This window comes from Cyprinodon tularosa, unplaced genomic scaffold (assembly GCF_016077235.1).
Source record: "Cyprinodon tularosa strain WSP-4 unplaced genomic scaffold, ASM1607723v1 ctg286, whole genome shotgun sequence".
In the NCBI taxonomy this organism is placed as follows: Eukaryota; Metazoa; Chordata; class Actinopteri; order Cyprinodontiformes; family Cyprinodontidae; genus Cyprinodon; species Cyprinodon tularosa.
Genome location: NW_024038992.1, coordinates 683,789 through 707,372, shown reverse-complemented (window position 1 = coordinate 707,372; position 23,584 = coordinate 683,789). Strand labels below are relative to the sequence as shown.

At 39.5% G+C, this 23,584-nt stretch overlaps 1 protein-coding gene across 3 annotated transcripts in view; it reads left to right on the top strand.

Annotated features, from left to right (window-relative positions):
* The window catches only part of setd3 (SET domain containing 3, actin histidine methyltransferase), a 32,625-nt gene extending 10,035 nt beyond the window's left edge, over positions 1–22,590 (top strand). For 2 of the 3 annotated variants that reach the window (XM_038290676.1, XM_038290675.1), the window contains exons 6-13: positions 9,748–10,004; positions 15,355–15,413; positions 15,532–15,646; positions 16,808–16,882; positions 17,119–17,285; positions 19,320–19,405; positions 20,229–20,389; positions 21,363–21,776. In XM_038290676.1, coding sequence (XP_038146604.1) covers positions 9,748–10,004; positions 15,355–15,413; positions 15,532–15,646; positions 16,808–16,882; positions 17,119–17,285; positions 19,320–19,405; positions 20,229–20,389; positions 21,363–21,776 — 1,334 coding nt within the window. Of the gene's footprint in view, positions 1–9,747; positions 10,005–15,354; positions 15,414–15,531; positions 15,647–16,807; positions 16,883–17,118; positions 17,286–19,319; positions 19,406–20,228; positions 20,390–21,362 lie in introns of all 3 variants that reach the window. The other variant, XM_038290674.1, reaches the window with a different exon arrangement.
* The last annotated feature ends 994 nt before the right edge of the window (positions 22,591–23,584 follow it).

Here is a 23,584-nt window from a genome sequence, read left to right as displayed (position 1 = left end):
GATGACTTTCCAATCGTTAAATCACTTTTTTCCCCTGTTATTAGGGCAGTAGATGACGTGGCAGTGGAAGGCTTTTATTGTGAAATTTGCTGTGGGGTGTGTTTTGAAAACCCCCCTAGAGTCTAATTTTTTTTAAAAAGTGGTTGAGTTTGGGTCATAATGTTGAGCTATATGCTGGGGAAAAAAATTAGTTTAATGTAGGGGCTTTTATTTTGTAGGGTCCCCGGAGTCTTATTTTGAAAGTCTATCAGGGTTGTGTGTGAAGGGAAGGGTCATGGCCAGTAGTCATATTGTATCCACTTCCTAATCTTAAATCAGTGTTGTCTCCCTCCATTAGATCAAAATGTGCTGTTTAAAGTGGCAGAGGTAAAATCCCGTTGAAGCTCGGTTACCTTGACGACGTTAACGAGCCTGTCAGTGTCAGCCTTAAAGGAATAGTACACCCAAAACATGATTAGCCTTCATTTTCTACTCACCCCCATACTGAACAACACTCTGGAGTACTTTTTTGATATCTCAAATGCATCTGGAGATCTGGGAGGATTCTTGCTGTCTGCTGACATTCAAATAATGGAGGTCTATGGCGCCCGAGGCAGAAAGGTCCATAAAAGTCCACAAAAAACGTGTCAATATTCCTCCATACTGCTCGTCCAATGTATTCCAAGTGTCCTGAGTGGGTAGCGTCCATAATTTACTCGAAACGAATTCATTTAGAATGTTTTTAGAGCATAAACAGTAGTGTATAGGATTTCCTGTAAGCGCGCACATGCGTGTTCACGACGCTACGGAAGCCGGCAGACCAAACCAGATGAAAGTGCGCATTCAGCGTCTGCTCTGCCAATAATGCAAGCGTAGAAGAAGAAATGTGCTGTTTACCTGTGCAAAGAAAGAAACAACGAAAGAAAAATGTCTGAGGACTTCAGTGTTGAGGAAGAGCATGAGTTCTTTGCCGAGCTGAATGCGCTGGTTTGGTCTGCCGGCTTCCGTAGCGTCGTGAATGGGAAAAACAGCTCTGAACAAATGAGTGCTGAAGGCAAACCGTAAATGGTATCTAAAAAATTCTTTCAATCTAAGCGACAGCTATCCCTTGTCTCCAATAGGAGTAACTTTCATGGCTCTCGCTCATTCACAACTATAATGGGAAGGAGAAATAAAAAGGTGTGTCACACCTGCTCCTCTCATTAAATAATATGTAGCTTCTTGTTAGAACTGAGCTCTCAAAAGCCAAACCAACCCTCCAAACAAACCAGTGGTGAGCCAAAACCGTAAATGGTTTCCAAAAAATTATTTCCGTCTAAGTGACAGCTATCCCTTGTGTCCGATTGGGATAACATTCATGTCTGTAGCTCTTTTACAACCCTAATGGGAAGAGAAACATAATGATTTGTCCCACCTTCTCGTCTGATTGGATTACATCCTCACCTCAGGTTCACTGAGCTTCCAGGTGCTGAAAAACCCCACAAACAAGTGGTGAGCCAAAGCTGTATAGGGTATTAAAAAACTTCTTTTACTATGGGTGTCAGCCATCCCTCGGCTTCGATTATGCCAAATGTCATGTTCCTACTAAAGACTATTTGGCCATGGTGACGATGTAAAAATTTGTTTTTTCCTAGTCTGCGGATTTTTCTCACAATCAACGTTTTCGTATACCCGAAAAAGTCAGCTAAACAGCTAAACTATAAAGGATATTGAAAAAAATCCTTCAATGTAAGTGCTAGTAGGGTCTGAAGATGTTGTATACCAAGTTTCATGTTTGTGCATGAAATGGTTGAAAAGTGGCAGCGATACGAAAACATTTGTTGTTTTGGATTTTCGTCTGTGATTTTTGGAAAGTCTCTCATTGGATTTCTATTGGGGAAGTGTGGACTTCTTCGTGGTCTAGGGCAAACTGTAGGAAAACTGTAAATCCCACACAAATGAGGAATACATTTCCTGAATCCTGACAAAAATACTTATGTTTTGATGTATAATTTTTCTACATAGAGTGAGAAATGAGTGAGTGAGTTGAAGCTGTTTGGCATGAGTGAAATGTTTGAAAACCCTAGAGTGACCACACTCTAGCAGCTGAACATTCCGTCCATAGACTTCCATTATAAATGTGAAAATCTGTAAAAATTCTTTAAACGTTTGAAGCTTCACTGAAGCAAACCTGTAAAAGTTAGCAAAAAGCTGAGTTAAACAGCAATAGCAGAAAGATATGGAAACATTTTAAAAGTTGAATGGTGTTTCTAGCTGAAAGTATGCTGAAGTAGTTAAAGGTCAAATATGGTGAAGGTTTATCTGAATTTAGCTAAAATATAAGAATTCTAAATGCATTTCAATGGGACAAAAAAAAACACAGAAAAAGCTGAATATCAAGAAAAAACAAACAAAAAATATCTTTACCAAAAGACATAGCAACATTCTCCTGAACAAGCTGAGCATTTTGATACAAAAATTGTTGAAATTGGTTGAAAACTTATGCATTCCCACTTGATTATTTATTCTTTTGTATATATAAAAAATATTGTGTTGCTATAACTTGTTTGTCAATTTAAAATGCTTTTAATGTTTGAATATTTTTTTCTATATCATCAGTCACTTTGCTTTATAATAGAAGTGGATTAGTTTTTTATTATGTTAAATCAAAACCAATAGCTCTGCTAAAGTTGTCCTTAGTCAACAACTGGAAGAAGAGCTTCAAGGAAAGAGGAAAGTCGGGCTGCAGGCAGAAAAACGGAAACTAAAAGAAACTCAGAGCACATCCAAGGAGGTCGACCAGAAAAAACTTCAACATGACATCCAGCAGCTGGAAACGTTGCTCTAAGAAGAGAAAAGTTTGAGGCTTCAAGCAGAAACTGAAATCTCTAATCATGTAGAAAGCGTCAGCGCTTTGTGTCAAGAACTTAATCAAGAAGTCATAAGGGTACGAGCCTCTTTGGAGAGAAGTGAGGCAGAAAGGCTGAAGGCTGTGGAGAAAAGCCAGACCCTTCTTAGGAAACTAGAGATCAGGGATGATCACTAATACCATCAAGATTACATCCAATAGTTTAACCTGGACATTCAACAACTGGAAGAAGAGCTTCAAGGAAAGAGGAAAGTAGGGCTGCAGGCAGAAAAACGGAAACTAAAACAAACTCAGAGCACATCCAAGGAGGTCGACCAGAAAAAACTTCAACATGATATCCAGCAGCTGGAAACGTTGCTCTAAGAAGAGAAAAGTTTGAGGCTTCAAGCAGAAACTGAAATCTCTAATCATGTAGAAAGCGTTGCCACTTTGTGTCAAGAACTTAATCAAGAAGTCATAAGGGTATGGGTCTCTTTGGACAGAAGTGAGGCAGAAAGGCTGAAGGCTGTGGACAAAAGCCAGACCCTTCTCAGCAAACTAGAGATCAGGGATGATCACTAATACCCTCAAGATTACATCCAATAGTTGAACCTGGACATTCAACAACTGCAAGAAGAGCTTCAAGAAAAGAGGAAAGTAGGGATCCAGGCAGAAAAACGGAAACTAAAAGAAACTCGGAGCACATCCAAGGAGGTCGACCAGAAAAAACTTCAACATGACATCCAGCAGCTGGAAACGTTGCTCCAAGAAGAGAAAAGATTGAGGCTCCAAGCAGAAACTGAAATCTCTAATCACGTAGAAAGCGTCAGCGCTTTGTGTCAAGAACTTAATCAAGAAGTCATAAGGGTACGAGCCTCTTTGGACAGAAGTGAGGCAGAAAGGCTGAAGGCTGTGGAGAAAAGCCAGACCCTTCTCAGGAAACTAGAGATCAGGGATGATCACTAATACCATCAAGCATAACAGTGTTTAATATCTGTTTTGTTGACCAACAAGTTAGTTAGCTCTACCATTTAAGGGAAGCTCACTTTGTTGTAAAATCGCACGCTCATTCTTTTAAAGTTTGAAAAAATAAAAGAATAAAAAAAATAAAAAAGTAACTCTGCCTGAGTATCTTTTAAGGTTACTTTGCCGGTCCTAAGCCCGGATAAAAGAGGAGGGTTGAATGGAGAGCGAGAAATTTCACAACACAAAACCAAGAAATACGTAAATGGCTTATGGCAAATTTCCAACAAAACTGAAACATTGATTGTGCACCCAATGAAAAAACCCAGGAATTTGAAATTTCACACTGCAGCCTAGATAATAAATACTAATTGATCACATTGGAGAAATTTTCCCCATTTAACCCATCCCCTTGGGGATCAGTGGGCTGCCATCGTGCGGCGCCCAGGGAGCAGTGTGAAGTTAAGGGTCGATATTCAGGAACCCAGAGTGGAGGCTGTTGGGATCGAACCGGATACTTGCAACGTTCTCAGAGCACAAGCGCACTGCCCTAACCACAAGACCAACACTCCCCCAAAAGTGCCAATATGCCAGCAGTATTTCATCTTTTCATAATAATCTTCTTTTCAAATGCAACCAGTGTCTAAAGTCTAGAGGCGGCCTGAAAATATTGGGTTTATTTACCTGCGTAAAGACTGAGAGGAGAGAAGAACCTAGCGGATTCACAGAGTGGACTTTCACGCTTCAAAATGAGAAATATTGTTGAGTGCTTCAATGAAAAGTTGTGTACATCTAAACATAGAGATGTGTTTTTTTTAATGGTCAAATTAGTCATACAATTAAAACTAGAAAAAGCTGTTTCGGAGAAACAGCCAGTGAGAATGCTTCTGCTGAATGAAAAAAGCTGAAATTACCTGAAGAACATATGAAAATGTGATCATCAGAAACTTCAAACTGCAGAAAACAATTGAATCATCTGAAGATTTTGTAGGGTAGAATCATTTGGCAGTAAAATGGCAGAAACAGACTCATCTTAAAAGCTGCTCAGCCAAGCCATACATGATATCAACAAATGTCTTAAAAGTGGGCACTAGAAGGGTCTTAACATAATGTCTCCCAAGTTTCTAGAAAATTTTTAAAGAAATTTTGAAGGGGGGGGGGTCACCTACTGCACAGAAATATGTCAGGCGTGTTATGAATTAGCAGCAAACAGAAAAGCTTAATTCCTGTCTAGAAAGAGAGCAGAATGAAGCCAAAGTTCACAGCATAGGCTGAAAAGTATTAAATTAGCTGATTCAGAAAATAAATTACAAAGAAAAACTTTAATCTTATCTGGTTGAAGAAAAAATTAGTAGCTTAAGCATGGGAAGTAAAATGTTGAGGACAATGGTATTGAATAAGTATTAAAATTTTGAAATCATATGAGGAAATGTCAAGACTTGGCAAAAAAAATGTAAATTATTTAAAATGTGTCGGTTGATCAGCATAAAGAAAACAGTGTCATCATTTAAGGATTGAAAATTCACAAACCTATGTGCAAGACTAACCATGAGAAGCAGAGGAAGGACAGAGAGAGAAGCTTATAGAAAGAGAGCTAATACCACTGAAAGAGCTGAATTTATCAAAACAAACTAACCTGCATGTTACGAGCCGCTGTGGTGATGAAAGCACCGTTAGCAGGCTTAGGCTGCATGTTACGAGGTTAGCAGATGGTTTATTACAGTGTAAATCTTAGAATCTTATTAAGAAATATGCACTGAGGTGTGTGGTCAACAGGCCTTAGTAGTGTTATTTGAAGAAATTGGTTGAGTTTGGGTCGTAGCTACGAGCCATACGGCACAATGAATGAGTGTGTGTAAGGAAGAGGCTTTTATTTTGTAGAGTCCCTTTAGTCTTATTTTGAAAGTCTATCATGAATGTGTGTCAAGGGAAGGGTCATGCCCAGCAGTGATATAGAATCCATTTCTAAATATGAAATCACTGGTTTTCCATGTTATTGGGTGAATAGATGCTGTATTAGAGCGTAAATGGGAGACTTTTATTGTGAAATTCGCTCCGGGGTATGTTTTGAAAAGGTCCCTAGAGTCTAATAGAAACAAGCTGGTAGAGTTTGGGTCATAATGCTGAGCCATTTGCATCAATTAATAGGCGAGTATAATATAGAGGCTTTGATTGTGTAGGGTCAGTGGAGTCTTATTTTGAAAGTCTAGCAGGGTTGTGTGTTGAGAAAAGGGTCAGACCCAGCAGTGATACTTGATGACTTTCCAATCGTTAAATCACTTTTTTTCCCTGTTATTAGGGCAGTAGATGAAGTGGCAATGTGAGGCTTTTATTTTGAAATTTGCTGTGGGGTGTGTTTTGAAAAACTCCTAGTCTCATTTTTAAAAAAGTGGTTGAGTTTGGGTCATAATGTTGAGCCATATGCTGGGGAAAAAAATATGACTTTAATGTAGGAGCTTTTATTTTGAAGGGTCCCCGGAGTCTTATTTTGAAAGTCTATCGGGGTTGCGGGTGAAGGGAAGGGTCATGGCCAGTAGTCATTGTATCCATTTCCAAATGTTAAATCAGTGTTGTCTCCCTCCATTAGATTAAAATGTGCTGTTTAAAGTGGCAGAGGAAAAATCCCTTTGAAGCTTGGTTACCTTGACAACGCTTAACGAACCTCTCAGTGACAGAGAGAAAAGCGCTTCACTTTCGTTTCTTTCCTCTCAGGCTTTTTTGAGTGGGAAAATCAGCTCCGAACAAACGAGTGCTGAAGACAAACCGTAAATGGTATCTTAAAAATTCTTTCAGTCTAAGTGACAGCTATCCTTTGTCTCCATCTGGGGTAACTTTCATGGCTGTAGCTCATTCACAACCTTAATGGGAAGGAGAAATAAAAAGGTTTGTAGCACCTGCTGGTCCCATTAAATAACATGGAGTTCCATGGTAGAGCTGAGCTGTCAAAAGCAAAACTTCCCCTCCGAACAAATGAGCGGTGAGCCAAAACCATAAAAGGTATTCAAAAATTTGTTTCACCATTGGCGTCAGCCATCCTTCGGGTTCGACTGTGCCAACTTTCATGTTTCTACTAAAAACTATTTGGCCATGGTGACGATGTAAAAATGTGTTTTTTCTGAGTATGAGGATTTTTCGCAGAATCAATGTTTTCCTATGCCCGAACAAGTCAGCTAAACAGCTAAACCATAAATGATATTGAAAAAATTCCTTCAATGTGAGTGCTAGAAGGGTCTGAAGATGTTCTATACCAAGTTTCATGTTAGTACATGAAATGGTTAAGAAATAGGAGCAATATGAAAATATGTATCGTTTTGGATTTTGTATGTGATTTTTGGAAAGTCTCTCATTGGATTTCTATTGGGGAAGTCTGGACTTCTTCGCGGTCTGGGCCAAACTGTTGGAAAACCGTAAATGCCACACAAATGAGTGTTACATTTCCTGAATCCTGACAAAAATCCCTACGTTTTGATGTATAATTTATTTCAATTGAGTGAAAAATGAGGGAGTGAGAAGAATTTGTTTGGAAAAACCAGAACAGCTCAAAAGCTAGAGCACGCACTCTAACAGTTGAAGAATTCCGTCCATAGACTTCCATTATAAATCTGAAAATCTGTAAAAATTCTTTTAACGTTTGAAGCTTCACTGAAGCAAAACTATAAAAGTTAGCAAAAAGCTGAGTTAAACAGTAATAGAAGAAAGATACGGAAACATTTTAAAAGTTGAATGGTGTTTCTAGCTGAAAGTATGCTGCAGTAGTTAAAGGTCGAAGATGATAAAGTTTTAGCTGAATTTTGCTGAAATCTAAGAATTCTACATGCATTTCAATGGGACAAAAAAAAATGCAGAAAAAGCTGAATATCGCGAAAACTACAAAAAATATCTTTACCAAAAGACATAGCACAATTCTCCTGAACAAGCTGAACGTTTTGATACCAAAATTGTTGAAATCGGTTGAAAACTGCGGGACTAGTTAGAGTCAGAAAAATTTAAAGTGAAAAACAATAAGTGGGAATGCATAAGCATTCCCACTTGATAAGTACATGTTTGAGTACAGATTTCACCCCTTTCATTTAAGCCATGCTGGCATAAAATATTTGTTTTTATAAAAAAAAATAAGGAGAAGGAATTTCTGAAAATTCAAATGGTAATTTTGTGAAGGGAAACTTGTTATGAGACGTCACGGTTGCCTTACAAATTTCCTGCATGGAAACCTAATTAGCACAACAGTGGTTACAGCTTATATTTAGTGAGTTTTCAGATCATTCTAGCTGCCTTTTTTCCAATATCTAGTGACTTTTTTTCTGTGTTAATGGAGACTGTGACATCACATAAAAGCACAGAACTTTTTCCTCCTGAGCAAGTGGATTCCTATCCAGTCTCCCGCTCTCTCTCCTTCACTGTCCGCTGTCGTCACGCTGCAGCGGAAGGGAAACTATCCTTCTCCACTGATTTACAACACTAGCTCAATCATTTTTCCGAGTGGATCACCAAAATAAGTGGTCCTCCTAAATGTCAATCATTCTGGTTATATGTTTACGTAACGTTGTCGTACATGCTTGTCCCCATTTCCCCCAGTGGTGAGTCTGACATAGTAGAAAAATTACAAATCTTTTGGAAAGTAAATGCAAACGGCAACTTTTAAACACTGTGTGCACGAGGGGAAATGGGCTCGTGTGCGGGTACGGTGTTTTGCATGTGCATTATTTATTTTTTTTAAATGGAGAGGGCGGATCTTTCAAAAATCCGCGAAAATCCTCTTTACATCTTTAATCCTTGAAGAAGAGTAGCAGTTTGCCACGGCTGCAGACATGTGAAGATGAGCTATAGTAATGATTACTCTCATTCTTCCAGTTGAGTTAAATACAATTATCTAATTCTGAAGCTCAACTTTGATTTCAGCAAAGATAACAAATAAGTCTTAAGTAAGACAAAGAAGGCATCTCGATTTTATGTGGATGAGTTATGCGGTTTAACCCAGCGGTAGGTTTTATGGCGTCAGACAGGAATCATGCAGCTTCCTCGGGGGAGGGGAGAGGGTTACTGCTTCACTAACTATAATAGTTAGCCAGAGACACCTGGACTATTTGGTCTGTTCACTAATGAAAAACAGGAAAAGAAGGAACTGGCTGAAATTTAGAAAGTAGTGAAATTGTGCACATTGCGTGTTTGTTGATGGAAATATTGTAACCAGGACTGGGAGAAATGACAACATCAAGCCAGAAGAGATACCTCAGCTAGCGTTAGCACTAGCATTAGCGACACTGCTGACAAGGTTTGCAAGTTTAAATCAGATTGGATCCAACTCTTCCCTTGGTTTGAGTTTGAGGATAACCTCATGTTCTGTACATATTGCAAAGGACAGAAGCAGGCGGGTCATTTTCTTTCTTACTAGAAACCCCCATTAAAAAAAAAAAAAACAGCCTCACAAAACATGAATTATTATCCTGAAAATAAGAAAAGAAAATAGTACTATTTTTGAAAAATCATAGTGCCCCTCCATATTTTCTGTTCTCCTAATTTTTTTATTCATTTGGAGCAATTGTGCTCTTGGTAAACAAAAAAACAAACCAAGAGTACAGCCCTGCATGATGCTACTTGTTCACTACCCTGAAAAACCCCTGAGATCTATATAAACCGGCTGGTTAAATCTGATATTAAATCATATGTAGAGCAGTTTATCTACTCCAGGTGACGTTTGACGACAGTTTGCTGTATTGCTGTAAATATGTTTGTCAGGGTTAAGGACTGTTAATGTGACTTTTTATTTTTGTTGGCACGAGGGATTTTTCTAATTCCTTTCAAACTGCAAATGTTCTTCTTTTCTTTTGATGTAAAATGTTGCTGAGCTCAAAGATGGTTAATGTTTAGAAAAGAAAACACCTAAGCCGGGGTCTTACAGTATTATTCAAATGTTGAACCCACAATGTCGATCTTATTGTTGACCCTTCCAACTGCCTCTTTGACCCTGTGTGTCTCAGGTCCTCTGTATGGTCAGGACCGGATCATGCAGGCTATGGGGAACGTGACGCTGGCGCTGCACTTGCTGTGCGAGCGGGCCAACCCGTCTTCTTTCTGGCTGCCATACATCCGCAGTCTGCCCCAGGAGTACGACACGCCGCTGTACTACCAGCAGGATGATGTGCAGCTGCTGCTGGGTACGCAGGCGGTGCAGGATGTCCTGAGCCAGTACAAGAACACTGCACGGCAGTATGCTTACTTCTACAAACTATTGCAGGTACCCAGACATTAAACTTTTGTGTACAGATGATTAAAATTTACAGGGGATTTTGAGGTTTTAACTGGTTTATTTGTGGTTTTATATGTGGAACAGAATTAATTATTGAAACCAGATAAATGGCATGAATGGTATGAAGGATGAGTCCAAGAATGTTATTTTATTTTTTTATTTTTTTTTAGTTTCTACGTTAATAGTGGCCCAGTGACTATGGCCTCCATACATGGGTGGTGTGTGCTAACCACTGCGCCACCAAAGCACGCCCATTGTTGTTTTTATTTCTTTTTTTTTTTTTTAAGAAAATATCTGCTGTCAGGTGTGAATTAATTTTGTAGCTGTTACACTCCCTAACACCCAGCAGGGGGAGACGTTAGACCTTTACAGAGCTTTGTGTATCATATTAGAAAAACCTGCATTTTTTCCCATCATGGCTGTAGTTAAATTATGTTAAGATATTTTAAATCAGTGTATCAACCTCTTAAAACCAAATTCATTGCTTTCTTCCTGCATCCTTAAGATGCATAATCCACGTATTTCTGATGAGGTGACATATAAAAGGCCCTGATGACAGGTAATGGATTAATAGTAGGGATTAGTGTTTTTTTGTTTTTTTTCTTTTTATTCATAATCTAAACATGCTTTGGTCAGATCTCTTCACAGCTCTTCTTTTGGAAGTTGGACACTTTTATCAAAGCAATAGCAAAACAGTTAGATTTTTTATTTCTGCTGAAAACTAATATTAAAAGATCAATAATAAATCAGATTTTGATTACTCTCTCCCTCCCTCCCTCCCTCCCTCCCTCCCTCCCTCCCTCCCTCCCTCCCTCCCTCCCTCCCTCCCTCCCTCCCTCCCTCCCTCCCTCCCTCCCTCCCTCCCTCCCTCCCTCCCTCTCTCCCTCCCTCCCTCCCTGCCTCCCTCCCTCCCTCCCTCCCTCCCAGAAACCTAATGTATGATCTGAGATTGGTCTTTTTTCAGTTTTAAAGGTTTCAATAAAGAAACCACCCAGATTCTTGTAGAAGCCATTGCCTTCACTAAGCCATGTCTTTGAACTAATCAACCCCAATTTAGGATTATTAACAAAAAGGAATTGTCATATCCATCCATCCATCCATTATCTGACACGCTTGTCCTGAGTGGGGTCGCGAGGGGTGCTGCAGAAGTCAATGGGCGAGAGTCAGGGTATACCCTGGACAGGTCGCCAGTCCATCGCAGGAATTGTCCTATCGGTTAACAAAAGTAATCAGCACTTAGTTTGTGCATGTTTGGTGGTACAAAAGCTCGAGTCCTTTGGGGTTTAATAGAAAAGGCTGTACACATTTGAATCATGCTGCCACCACTAATGTTCTCTGTTGAATAGGTAATAGGCAGGGGATAAGTTCAGCCTGTTTTCTTTATACATAACATTAGAAACTAAGGCTGACCATTTCTCTCTTAGTTTCTAATTTAGATTCAGCTTTATTTGCCATGTTGTGACGCTAAATAAGAAACATCAACTCCACTCCATTTCTCTATGTACAGCCTTTTTATATAAATCTGTATTTCTGTAATATGCATTAATTATATATAATCTATAATAATGTAAACGGCATTAAAACAGAGAATGGGGTTAAATTAGAGAAAATATGCACAATGCTGATTCTAAGCAAACTCTCTTGTGGCTTGTCTTTAAAAAAATTTCATGCTGGAGGAACAACCTGAAGATACAGTTGTCAGTTATTCCAGAATGTGTGGATTCTGCAGAGATGTTAACTACCCTTTTCCCGACCCTAGGCATGTTAAATTCTGGGTGGAGGAAAGGTCAGCCCTGATGCTCGGCTCTCTAGTGAAGACTTTATGTTTTCAGCAGTCTGACTCATGTAGCAGGTCGGGCCTCATTTGTTGTAGAAAATACTGGCTTTGCCTCAACAATCTCTCAGTCTAGAGTTTTTCAACTGCTTTTTATGAACTCCTGATGGCCTTTCACATAGGCGGAGTGATTGATAGATAAAATCTATCAATGGAATTTTTTTTTGTTTATGAAGATTTAACTTTTGCAAAAAGCTTTTTTTTTTTTTTTCTTTTTAAGTCGTCCACTCCTACGGCCTTCAGCGTGTGTGAGCTGTGATTGACACTCCATCAGACGCTCCTCTGGCTGTGATTGGTTGTTTTGACTCGTCCCGAATTATTCTTTCCAGATTGAAATACAGGCAGTATGCGGGACAAATTGAAGCAGTTTTTTTCACAGGTTACATATCACATGTACTGCTGTCTGGGCATAGGGACAGTTTTAGCCAATATGACAAAAAAGTGATTTTTAAAAACTTACAGACTTCAGCTTTAATGCAGAATAAAGAGTTTTAAAATATAATGCTGCATTAGAGTCAATCTGAACCTATAACAAAACTACCAAGGACCTTTTTTAATGTGAAAAACGTCAGCTTTTGTGTTTTTGAGATATAAGTATTGAAATTATCAGTATACTTACAGCAGAAATACAACGATGCTTTATTTGTTTATTAATTGCAGGTCAGATCTTTCCTTCAGCATTCATCATTATCAGGTTATATTACATGTTTACCTTTGATTGTGCAGCACTAGCTTTTAATTTGTTTTCTGGTCTCCATTTCTGAGAGTAGAGACGTAACATAGGTTTCAGTCACTATGGCTTCAAACAGTTTGGTGGGCTTGCTAGTGTTTCATTTAAAGACTGTCTGACTGATGGTATATGTCAAACATTCTTGTGGGTTCTCTTATGTCCAGTTAGATCTGCTTCTGTTTGTTTACTGAAGTTTGTCTTTCCATTTCCAGTTAACATGTTTCAGCATAATATATTTTTAAGGTGCTACTACTTCTTTACCACCTTATAATAGCCAAAATACCACAGTGCACTTAAATAGTGAGATATTCTGGTATTATCACTGTAGTGAAATATACACTATAGTAACAGGAGGAGGAACACATTGCCAAACAGGATTGCAGCACCTTTCCACTGGGTCGTGATCAAGTGAAGCTGGAGATTTTGTAGTTAAATTCTAAAAGTCAAATCAGATATTCTCAGAGCTGCAAGCTTCACCCTACATGCACTTTTGTTCTTAGAGGGTATAACACCAGCCTGACCAAGCTTTACCGGCCTTTATAGTTCTTAGCAAGGTTATTTTTAACTAAAAATGACAAATAACAAAAACTAAAATAAAAAAGAAATACATTTTAGGAGAAAATTTTCTTAGTTTGTATCTAAAACAGAATTCATTAATATGAAATATATTTTTTGGTTGCCGTTTTTGCTTTTTTTTTTTTTTTTTCGCTGTTCTGCATTATGCCAGCAGATGGCAGCTACAGCAGTCAGATCATTTGTGTTGTTGCAGCGATCTGTCCTTATCTTGGATTTTATTTCTATGCCTTTTTTTTTTTTGGCTTGCCCCTGGTATGTAATTCGTATTACAGTAAAGACTGAAACTATAACTTAAATTAAGAAAGTTTAACTGAAACTAAGCATTTTCAAATCAGAAAGTCAAAAAATCTGAAGTAAAAACTTAATTAAAAACAGAAATTCAAAACTATTAAACCTTGGTTCATAGTATAATCTCCACAATAGTGATACTGAGCTGTGTTTTGGTATTTAGATGTGTTCAGCCACCTCTCTGCAGTCGGCGGGGTATAGTGTAGGAGGTGGTTGGTCTTTCTGAACACGTTGACATGGATCAGTCTGTTCAGCCAGTCATTTACAGATCCAAAACGCTGGGCAGATACAGACAGAACCAGGAGATTAGGGGGCGGGGAGGCCACAGAACATGGTACATTCAGGTCAGTTAAATTCAAAACCAAAGTGACAAGCTAATTTTCCAGCCCGGTCATCTGAGGAGGAAGAGGGAGGGGGCGAGAATGGAGGAACTTCAGACAAAAAAGGGGGGGATGAAGACTGTTTGTGATGCTCCTTGTCTTGTCAAGTCCATTGTGCAGATATGTATGTGCTGCTGGTTTGGAGTGGGGGGAACTCTGCTAATTCAAACAGGTGATATAAACACAGTTGCTGATTTATCCAGCAGTATTTTTCCAGATATAAGGCCTATTTTCCACTGCAAGGACCTTCTGTTATTTTCTTAAATCCTCTATATCCTGGTTAAAGGTGTTTTTCTGAGGGTTGGACCTGCAGACCTTGGGTTTGTGCAGCGCTGTGCTGAGGGAGGATGATTTGAGAAACCTCTGTTGCAGTTCTCGGACTTCTGCTGACCCGCTGTATTTAGAATTTAACTCTTGTCTCTTTCTTCATTACATGAAATTATTGTAATGTTGCACAATGCTTGAACACTTTTGCACTTTTATGCACAACTTTCTTTCCGCCGTCCTCGTAGGTCACTCTAAATGCAAAGTGGTCCCACACAGCAGACCTATAAAGTGCTGCTGGCGCGTCTTCCAACTCCTGTTGTTTCCCGCTCGCCATACGCACACAATTCTCCACAACTGATTTTTTTCTGCTACACCCAGCTATGCTGCTTCGCTTCTTCTTCTTGTTTACTACTGGTGGTTTGCTTTGGCCTCAGTACCGCCACCTTCTGCTCTGGAGTGTACACGCTTCGCCTATGAGAAAAAGGAGCAGTGCATGAACCGAACGCAACACACGCGAATCGAACCGAGACAGTCGAACCGAACGGTTCGGACGGTTTTCAAAAACCGTTCCATCCCTAATGTGGAAACAATCATCTGATCCCGAACCCCTTATGAGTTACTGCAACATTTAATTTCCGTTTTGGATTGATAAAGTATTTTAGAATCTGAATTGAATCTTCTTGTCCAATAGTATTGTCTAACATTAACGATGACCACATACGGTTTTGCACCTTGAGATGTTTGCTTCAACAATTGGCCAAAACAAACCCTGTACGGACTGGGGGCCTTGCTGTGTAAAATTTTGCATTAAAAGGATTTTTATTCTGATCTTTGTCAAATCTGTACCATTTATAAACAGGATATCTGTCTTTTTTTATTTTTTGCATCAAACTAGGACAGTCTAAACGTGACTTTTAGTCAGTGGCGGCTGTGGCTTTAAATGGAGAAACTAGTGACATTGGTGAACACACGCAAACTCTTTCAGAAACACACACAAATATTCATGCCCAAATTGATGAGGCAGATTTATGACGGCTGCTGGCCACAACAAATTAAGTTGACAGTGATGTATGTGGGGGGTCGAGTGTCACGCTGCACGTACAGACCACACACACACCTTCACACACACACCAGTAGTGGTCCCCTACTCCCAGTCCTTCTTGTTAGGCTTCCCTGTCAGGCAGCCCCCCTCCAGCATACCTGCATAATGAAATCCTTGGACTGATTTGTGTTTTTCTTTTTTCCTCTTTCCTGCATCCCCAGACTCATCCAGCTGCTAGCAAGCTGCCCCTGAAGGACAGCTTCACGTTTGACGACTACAGGTCAGTGTGTGTTGTTAATGTAAACTTGCACAACGGCACATTTTAGGTTCCTAACCTATTTATTTCCTACCGTTAATGGGTAATATTTCATTTTTCACATCTCTGCCATATACCACAGGTGGGCGGTATCGTCAGTGATGACGCGCCAGAACCAGATCCCCACTGAGGATGGAGGCCAGGTCACCCTGGCTCTCATTCCCCTGTGGGACATGTGTAACCATACAAATGGACTGGTAATAAAAAAATTGTTGGGTCATTTTGACCGTTAATATAAAAAAGGGAGAAAAAAAGATTTGCAGCCCTTTTTAGCAGAGGCCATGTACTGTCAAGGTCATGTTTAGCCTTCATAGTGCAAAATGGTCTGTTGGTAAGCCTGATATTGAGCAACCACAGCCTGTCGATTCAGTCTTCTCCGCTAAATTTGTATGATTCCTCTAAAATGAAAGATTTCATAATCAGAGACAGAAGGGTTTATTTCATTATTAAATCTTGATGTATTTCCTCTTATTCAGGTCATTGTAATGGAAAACTGTGATTCTAATCCTAAATAAATGATCCGGTTATAAAGCATTTATACCACAGAAACTAGGGCTGGGCAATTAATTGCATTTGCAATATAATTGCAATTTAAATACATTTTGCAAGGGTAAGACACTAAATGTCTCCCTCCAGCCCTTTAGGTGGCAGTAAAGTGATTAAAGTCAGTATGCTGTCGCACAGAAGGGAACAGCGAGTTGCAGTTGGCACCTAGATCTATGCATTATAGTAGAATTTTTTCTTGCAAATGTTACAGTAAAATCCTGCAACACTGGATTCTGGACAAGCAGGCTTTCAGGGTCATGAAAAAAACTTTGGAGTAAAACTTTGAAATGCTTGTGCTTTTTGCAAAGGAAATCACAATAAAGTCATAAAATTGGTTGAAAATCATTTCAATTTCGATTTTTTTTGTCAAAATCGTTCAGCCCTAAACGAAACCAATAGATTAGCATCGCCTTGCGGCTTTCTAACGCAGTTACAAAAAAAAAATGGACCAATTTATTGAACTAGAAGCATCTAAGAGCTGTTATGGCACCATATTCAATTTAATAGTATCTTTTTAATGTTGACAGAGATGCTAATTCAAGCAAACACTATTTGCTTTTTCTAGTCTTCTTTTGTTGTTAACTGTTCTCCCAGTTAGTTTCATGCATGGATGAATAAAGTAGATAGCGGTATTGATGAGTACATGGGTGGATGAAGAGATGAACAGGGTGAGGAAAACCTGAACCTTCAAATGTTTAGAAGTCTTATCAGTTCTGGAGGCTCAATGTTGAGTCTGGAAGCAAAGCCATCACGTGTAGCAGTTTTATTTAGTAGAAAATAAATCTGTTTAGAATAATTCTGTCCTCCTCCAGATAACTACAGGCTACAACTTGGAGGATGATCGCTGTGAATGTGTGGCTCTGCAAGACTACAAGGAGAACGAACAGGTGAGGGGCCAGAGCACACAAATGGTAAACTCTTTACCACAAACAGATTTAGTCAGAACAGATTGAGTAGAAGTATGAGAAACATAATTACTATTTGATAATGAAACAATTGTCAAATATTTGACTAGAATAATGTGCCTTAACATTTATTTTTATATATATATATATATATTGGCCATCCCATAAATTAGGATGAATGTTTCTGATAGATGAAGCAGATTTTTCTCTACTTTTAGATTTATATCTTCTACGGGACGCGGTCCAATGCAGAGTTTGTCATCCACAACGGCTTCTTCTTTCAAGACAATGCTCACGACAGAGTGAAGATCAAGCTTGGCGTCAGTAAGAGTGAGCGTCTCTACGCCATGAAGGCCGAGGTCTTGGCACGGGCCGGAATCCCGTCGTAAGTTTTCCTTGGCCACTCCTGCAAAACCTGTAATATGGGTCCCAGGGGGCTTCAGGCCGCCACCAGCCTCTTTTCTAACAGTCCCATATTTCATCCAATTAAACACCACTTTACCATAGCTGGAGAATATAAGTTAAATGTTGCAACAGATCTACTTTATTTCTCTCCTCCCCCAATTTGTCATCCACCCCAACACTTTCATCACCAAGAAGCTTAATCATTTTATCATTAGCCTCGTAATTTTATGCAGCCTTCTCTACATTTTTAATCAGAAGCCTTTAATCTCTTATTGATGACGCTCTGAATGTGAACAGTAGAAATTAAGTGAAACAATTCCCCTTGTTGCACCAGCACTTGATTAAACTGCTAGATTTGCTGGCAGATCGATGTTGAAGTCAGGGTTGAGTGGCTGCTATTATCAGACACCTCTTAGGACAGATCTCTGCGCTAGGATAAAAAAGTTCTCAAAGATTGAAGGAAAGAAGAAAAACTGCAGGATGGTACTGATGGATCTTTTAATAGAAACAACCAGAACTGACCAGAATCTGTTTGTTCGCTGTTTTATTTGTTCTTCTGTCGATGAACAATAACAATTTTGGTTTTAGTGAATTTCCAGATTTATACATATTGCCGGAAAACTTTGACCTTTGTCCATGAAATATTTATTTCTACTAACACATTTTTGCCCTTTACTGATCACGCTATCTTTCATATTAGCATTATTTTACTTACTCAGTGGTTATTTGAGCTACTGTGTGTCTTTCTAGGTTCTTGAAGTAATCCTATAGATAGACTTGTGAGCTGGAGGATTTTTTTTATCACTTTGTAAAGCTGAGGTTCCGTAGAGCCCAGTGGTCTATAGCCTTATATAGCCTTGTTCAAACCATTTGCTTCAAGACTAGGGGTGGGTATTGCCAAAGAAGTCACGATTCGATTCGAATCACGATTCACAGGCCACGATGCGATTCTATCACGATGCATCACGATACTTTAATTATTGCGATGCATTGCAATATTTTCTCCTCCATGTTTTGTTTTTGAATGACTCGGCACAGTATCCCACGGCCGGAAATGCTTGTGACACAAGGCAGCGTGCGTCAACACATTTGCAGCGACATCTACTGGACTGGAAGTGGTATTGCACTTGTTTTTGGCTGATGTTCGCCAACCATTCATGCAATTTTATTTATTCATTTTTTTTAATTAATAATCGATTCTTGGCATCAAGAATCGATGCAGTAGATCACGAAAATTAGAATCACGATGCATCATCATCACGATTATTTTGCACACCCCTATTCAAGACACTGATTTAACAATGCCTGAAAGGAAATGGTAAATCACAACAAGGGGCAAATGTGGGTTTTAATCCTAACCGAACGCAGGGCTGTGATGATAACTGCCTGTATCTGTGATATGGGCTGTACCAGCATGAACCTACAGGAATTTGTCAACAATAGTAGACGTTTAACCACTTAGGGCAGCACTGAAACTGAAACAGATATTGCAGAACTAAAATAATCACAAAGAGATTGTAAAAGCAAAATGTATACTAGTGTTGAAATAGCAGCAAATAGACACACTTTACAGTTAAAGTGCAAAAAAAAACTCATTTTGGGGCGAGTTTCACTTTAATGCTTGCTTTGAATTGATTTAATCTAGATGCCCAAGTTTTTTTGTTTTTTTGCTTTTTTGCTGCCATATGATTTGTTTGGTTAAATGTTAATTGTTTACCTGTTAAATGTTGATTAACAGTGAAATTGGTGCGCCTAATAAAGTGGCCAGTGAGTGTGAGATTTTCACGACACCAGCATGTTTCAAAGGTTTAGTGTGTGGATGATTTGGAAAATTATGCTTGATTTAGGAATAGTGCTGACAACCTCATAAGATCCACGGGCAATCCATAAGGAGGACGGGTCTGAACTGATCGCTGATGCATCAGCGCATTTCTGTCCTTTAGGGCCAGCGTGCATTTTTTTTTTCTCCCTCACACCAAGTTTATGTTTGTGACTGATGATGTTTTATTTCCAGCTCCTGCGTCTTTGCGCTGCACTGTAACGAGCCCCCGATATCTGCTCAGCTTCTGGCCTTCCTAAGAGTCTTCTGTATGACAGAAGGTAAGAATCACGGATACACACAAACACATTGTTGAATAACAGCTGCAGGGCATCACCCATCTAACCAGGAGCTGGAAATCTGCTCACAACCAATAAAACCTGCCTCATATCCCACTGCTTCCCTGAGATCGTCTCCAAGCGACTGTTTCCTCCACGAGAGACAGATATGAGGTGGAAGAACATTCGCAAGGGACCAGCAACGCCGCGTCCCTTCCTAAGTTGGTTAATTGATCAAGGCATGCCACCAGATGTTTGGAAGGAACAATCCACTGTGGGGTTTGCAATATTCATCGGCGTGTATGCAGAAAGGCAGCAATGTCATAAATCCCCCGTCGCACAAGGCCGCAGCCGCCTCCTCTATTGCAGGACGTATACCCACCATCCTGCATGATATATTATTCTCATTTCTGTTGCATGTTAATTTAAAAAAAAAAGGGGTGGAAAAACTCAGATGCCTTTGGAACGGGATGTGAGATAGTATCGTCCTCTGCATGCATATAAGTGTGCCAACATGTCTTAGCAGATGTGAAATGACGGAGAAGTGTCTTCACACAACTGGGACACGGCTGTTCTCCACTTTCATCCTCCATCAGCAGTGATCCTGCATTCAGGTCAAGGGGAATGAGCCCAGTGTGACAGAGGCTTAAACTGGGATGATTCCATGGTGTTATGGAGCTACTGCTTTGGAATTTAGTTTGCTGCCATTTAGTTGTGGCTACTGTTTATCTGACGAGTGTTTTTTTCTTTTTACTGGTTCTCTTGGGTTTGTTTATAAATCTTGTATTAAAAGGTAATGAAATCCTCCCTTTTTCCCTAATTTCAGAGGAACTAAAGGACTACCTGCTCGGAGATAGAGCTATCAACAAGATCTTCACTCTGGGGAACAGCGAGTTCCCCGTCAGCTGGGAGAATGAGATCAAACTGTGGACTTTCCTGGAGAACCGAGCTTCTCTGCTGCTGAAAACCTACAAGACCACATCAGAGGTCAGTCAGCAGGAACTGGGGTCACAGTCACAATTACATCCTGCTTCTGATTACGAACCTTTACAAAGACAGAGGGATTAATCAGCTCAGTTACATTAGTTTCTTGAAAAGTTACCTGCTCTTGATGAATGGTTGCTATGTATGCCAGTTGATCTGTGATGATGCACGCTTCGCTCTGTCAGTAAAACGCATCATCATCGGGTCTCTTTAACACTGAGCTGCTGCTCTTACCAACGTCAGACTGATTTACCTTAGTATTCTAATCTAGTTCTAATCACTTTATATTAGTATTTTTTTTTCTTGAATGTTTGCTCTGATTTTTCTCCTAATTGTAGCTAGAGGGCTTTGCAAAAGTATTCATGATCCCAATGCAAAGTATGGCAAATTGAAGAAGGTGCATGGATTTTCTACCTGTTTTACAGTTAAATTCTAGAAATGGGCGCAGTCCTGTATTACATGTAGTGTTTTGCTCGTTGGCAACAAGGTTTTATTTCTGTCCTTTTTTTAATACTTCTGTAGTTTAACCTTTTATTGGAAATAAAAAGTCAAAATAGACCTGACCTCTGTAAGGTCAGGCTTCTCCCTTCTATGTGGCCTCATATTCATGTCAAAAATGATCTCAGAAAATGTTATTTCCAGCTGCTGTTTGTCATCAGCCTGCTTACCTGCTGTGATTAAATGTCTGCAATCAGACGGACTTCCTGCAGGTTGGAAACAGGTTATAAAGAACCTGAAAAGGTACTTGATTTATGTGGGAACAAAAGAATCGAAAAAATTGTGCTTTAGCCTTTTCTCGAAAATGTCACTAGAAATGGGAAGTTTATGGTATAAGAGTTTACCTGTTGGGTCATCCATGAAAGTTATAACCCTGTCCAGAAATGTTGATTATCAGCTCAGCATTCAGGAGCTGATTTGGGTTAATTTATATTTTATATTCTAGTTAATCCTGTTCGCTGTGCCTCCTATCTTCCAGGATGATCGGTCTTTTTTGGAGAAACCGGATCTCTCCCTTCACTCCCGTTTGGCGGTGCAGCTCCGCCTGGCTGAGAAGCAGATCCTGGAAAAAGTGTCAGCCAGCGGTCGGGAGAAACGACTTCACTTCCAGAAAAAGCTGGAGGAAGGTGCTCCGCTGCCACACTTCGAGGAGAGTGACATTGCTTTGCTGGAAAACAGCGACACGGATGCAAAGCTTCCCATTATCCTGCGCAAGTTAGAGGAGGTAGAGGAAAGAGATGGGCTGCAGGTGGAGGAGGAGCCCCTGCTGAATGGGGAGAAGGTGGGTTATGGAACGGTGGAGAGTCAGGAGGTCAGCAAAGACAAGACGGAAGACGAGTCTGAACTGAGTGCCAATCGAACTGAAGATATCCCCAAAGAGAACAGTGAATAACTGACCCCCCTCACTGCCACAGCTCAAGCTATTTATTTATTTTCTGTCTCTAAATGAGTCAAAAATGTAGAAGCTGTAAAATATGAACCGTATGTTCATCCAGCGTGGCTTCCTGCTGAACTCTCTCAGCCTTGTTTCAGGAGAGGTTCAGTTTAAAATAGGCTTCTGGTGATGTTTGAAACAAGAAAACAGTCGAAGGCCTGCAGCCGAGGAGAAGCTGAAAACCACACCGTGGATTTCAGTGGTTTGTTCTCTTATCTTGATGTTATTTTTCCTGGATCAAGAATCTCTCCTGTTAGGTGAATTACCTGCTTTATCCCGGCAGTGCGTCTCCATGTATATTCTCTGTTGACAATCATTGATTGGCTGTTTGTGAATGACACCATCCCTGCCCTGTCTGGTTTTCTTCTGACTAAAATGAAAGATTTTCTTTATTTTGAAACATATCTGTGTGAATGTATTGAGTTGCAGCGGTGATCCAGCAGGAATGATCACTGCGTGTTTTCTTCATAAAGCCATAAACAGCAGATGATTTGGTGAGAAACAAGAATGTCTTCTTTTGTTTTTCCTCATTGGACTTTTGCTTTTTTTCTTAGATTTTCTTTGAAATGGTTAAACAGTAGGAAACTGTTCTGTTTCTCCTCTGCTTTGTGTTCATTGTTGAAGTGAGTCTGACAATCCCCCTGTGAAAAGACCCGACCTGAAGGAAAAGGTAAAGAGACTGCAGCGGTTTGTCATGTCCTAACAAAATGTGGACACAGCTGGGTCTGTATGACATGCTTCAATATTAAAGAGCATAAATGCCAAAGATGCAGTTAGTTTGTGCTAACAGATTTTCTTCTTTTAATTCATATTCAGGCTATATATAAAAAAGTGGCCTTTTTCCCCCCAAAAGTTCTAAAGAAGAATTGTGCTTTTTTTAAAGATAACGTAAAATTGAAAAAGTGGGAGAAACTTCAGTCCATTATTACTTGTTACACAAGATATGAAGTCTGATGCAATTTTCTACCAACTTGATATATTATCAGATCCACAAGAAGGAAGGCAAAGTAAAATAAATCCATGTTTAATCCATAAAGGGAGGATGTACTGTATCTTTGCAAGACATATTTACTTTGAAATGATTTGAAGAAATAGAAAGTAGAAGGGTTGGGTGCAAGTATTAGGATTTTTCAGACTAAAAATGTTCAGTCCTGCTCAGGAAATTGAAAATGTGTAATCTTAATATTTTGAAGGAATTCTCACATATATATCAAAATATAGATAACATTACAGCTGTCAGTTATGGTGAGAAAGCTTCAATGATTTGAGGAGGGCTTTTTACAACTGCAGGACCTGGGAACCCTACATCTGCTTACATATATCAGCTGTATAAAGGGTATTAGGAAGGGGGAGGCAGAGTTTGAAGCTGCAACTGAACTTGATCATCAATAGGACGACGGTGACTTGCACAGCAGGAAAAGTACTGTAGAAAGGAACTGATATGTTAAAATGGTTCAGTCAAAGGCCAGCTGATGAAATTGCTCAGAGATTTAATGAAAACCAAATGCATGTTTATTAACTTTAATATTAAGCTCTGAAACAAGATGGCAGTGACTCTAGAAATCCGTTTGCTTATGATGATACTAACATTATGATAGCACCCTTTTAATCTACAATAAATCCTGATTTGTAACTTTAGTCATGCTCCTGGTCCCGTTACTCGTACGATTAAAGCACATCCTGCAAGAATCTCTGTATTACGGGAAAATCAATAATGCTACTTAGAGATGGAACCTTGAGCGAAGCTTTTAACAATAAAAAAATCA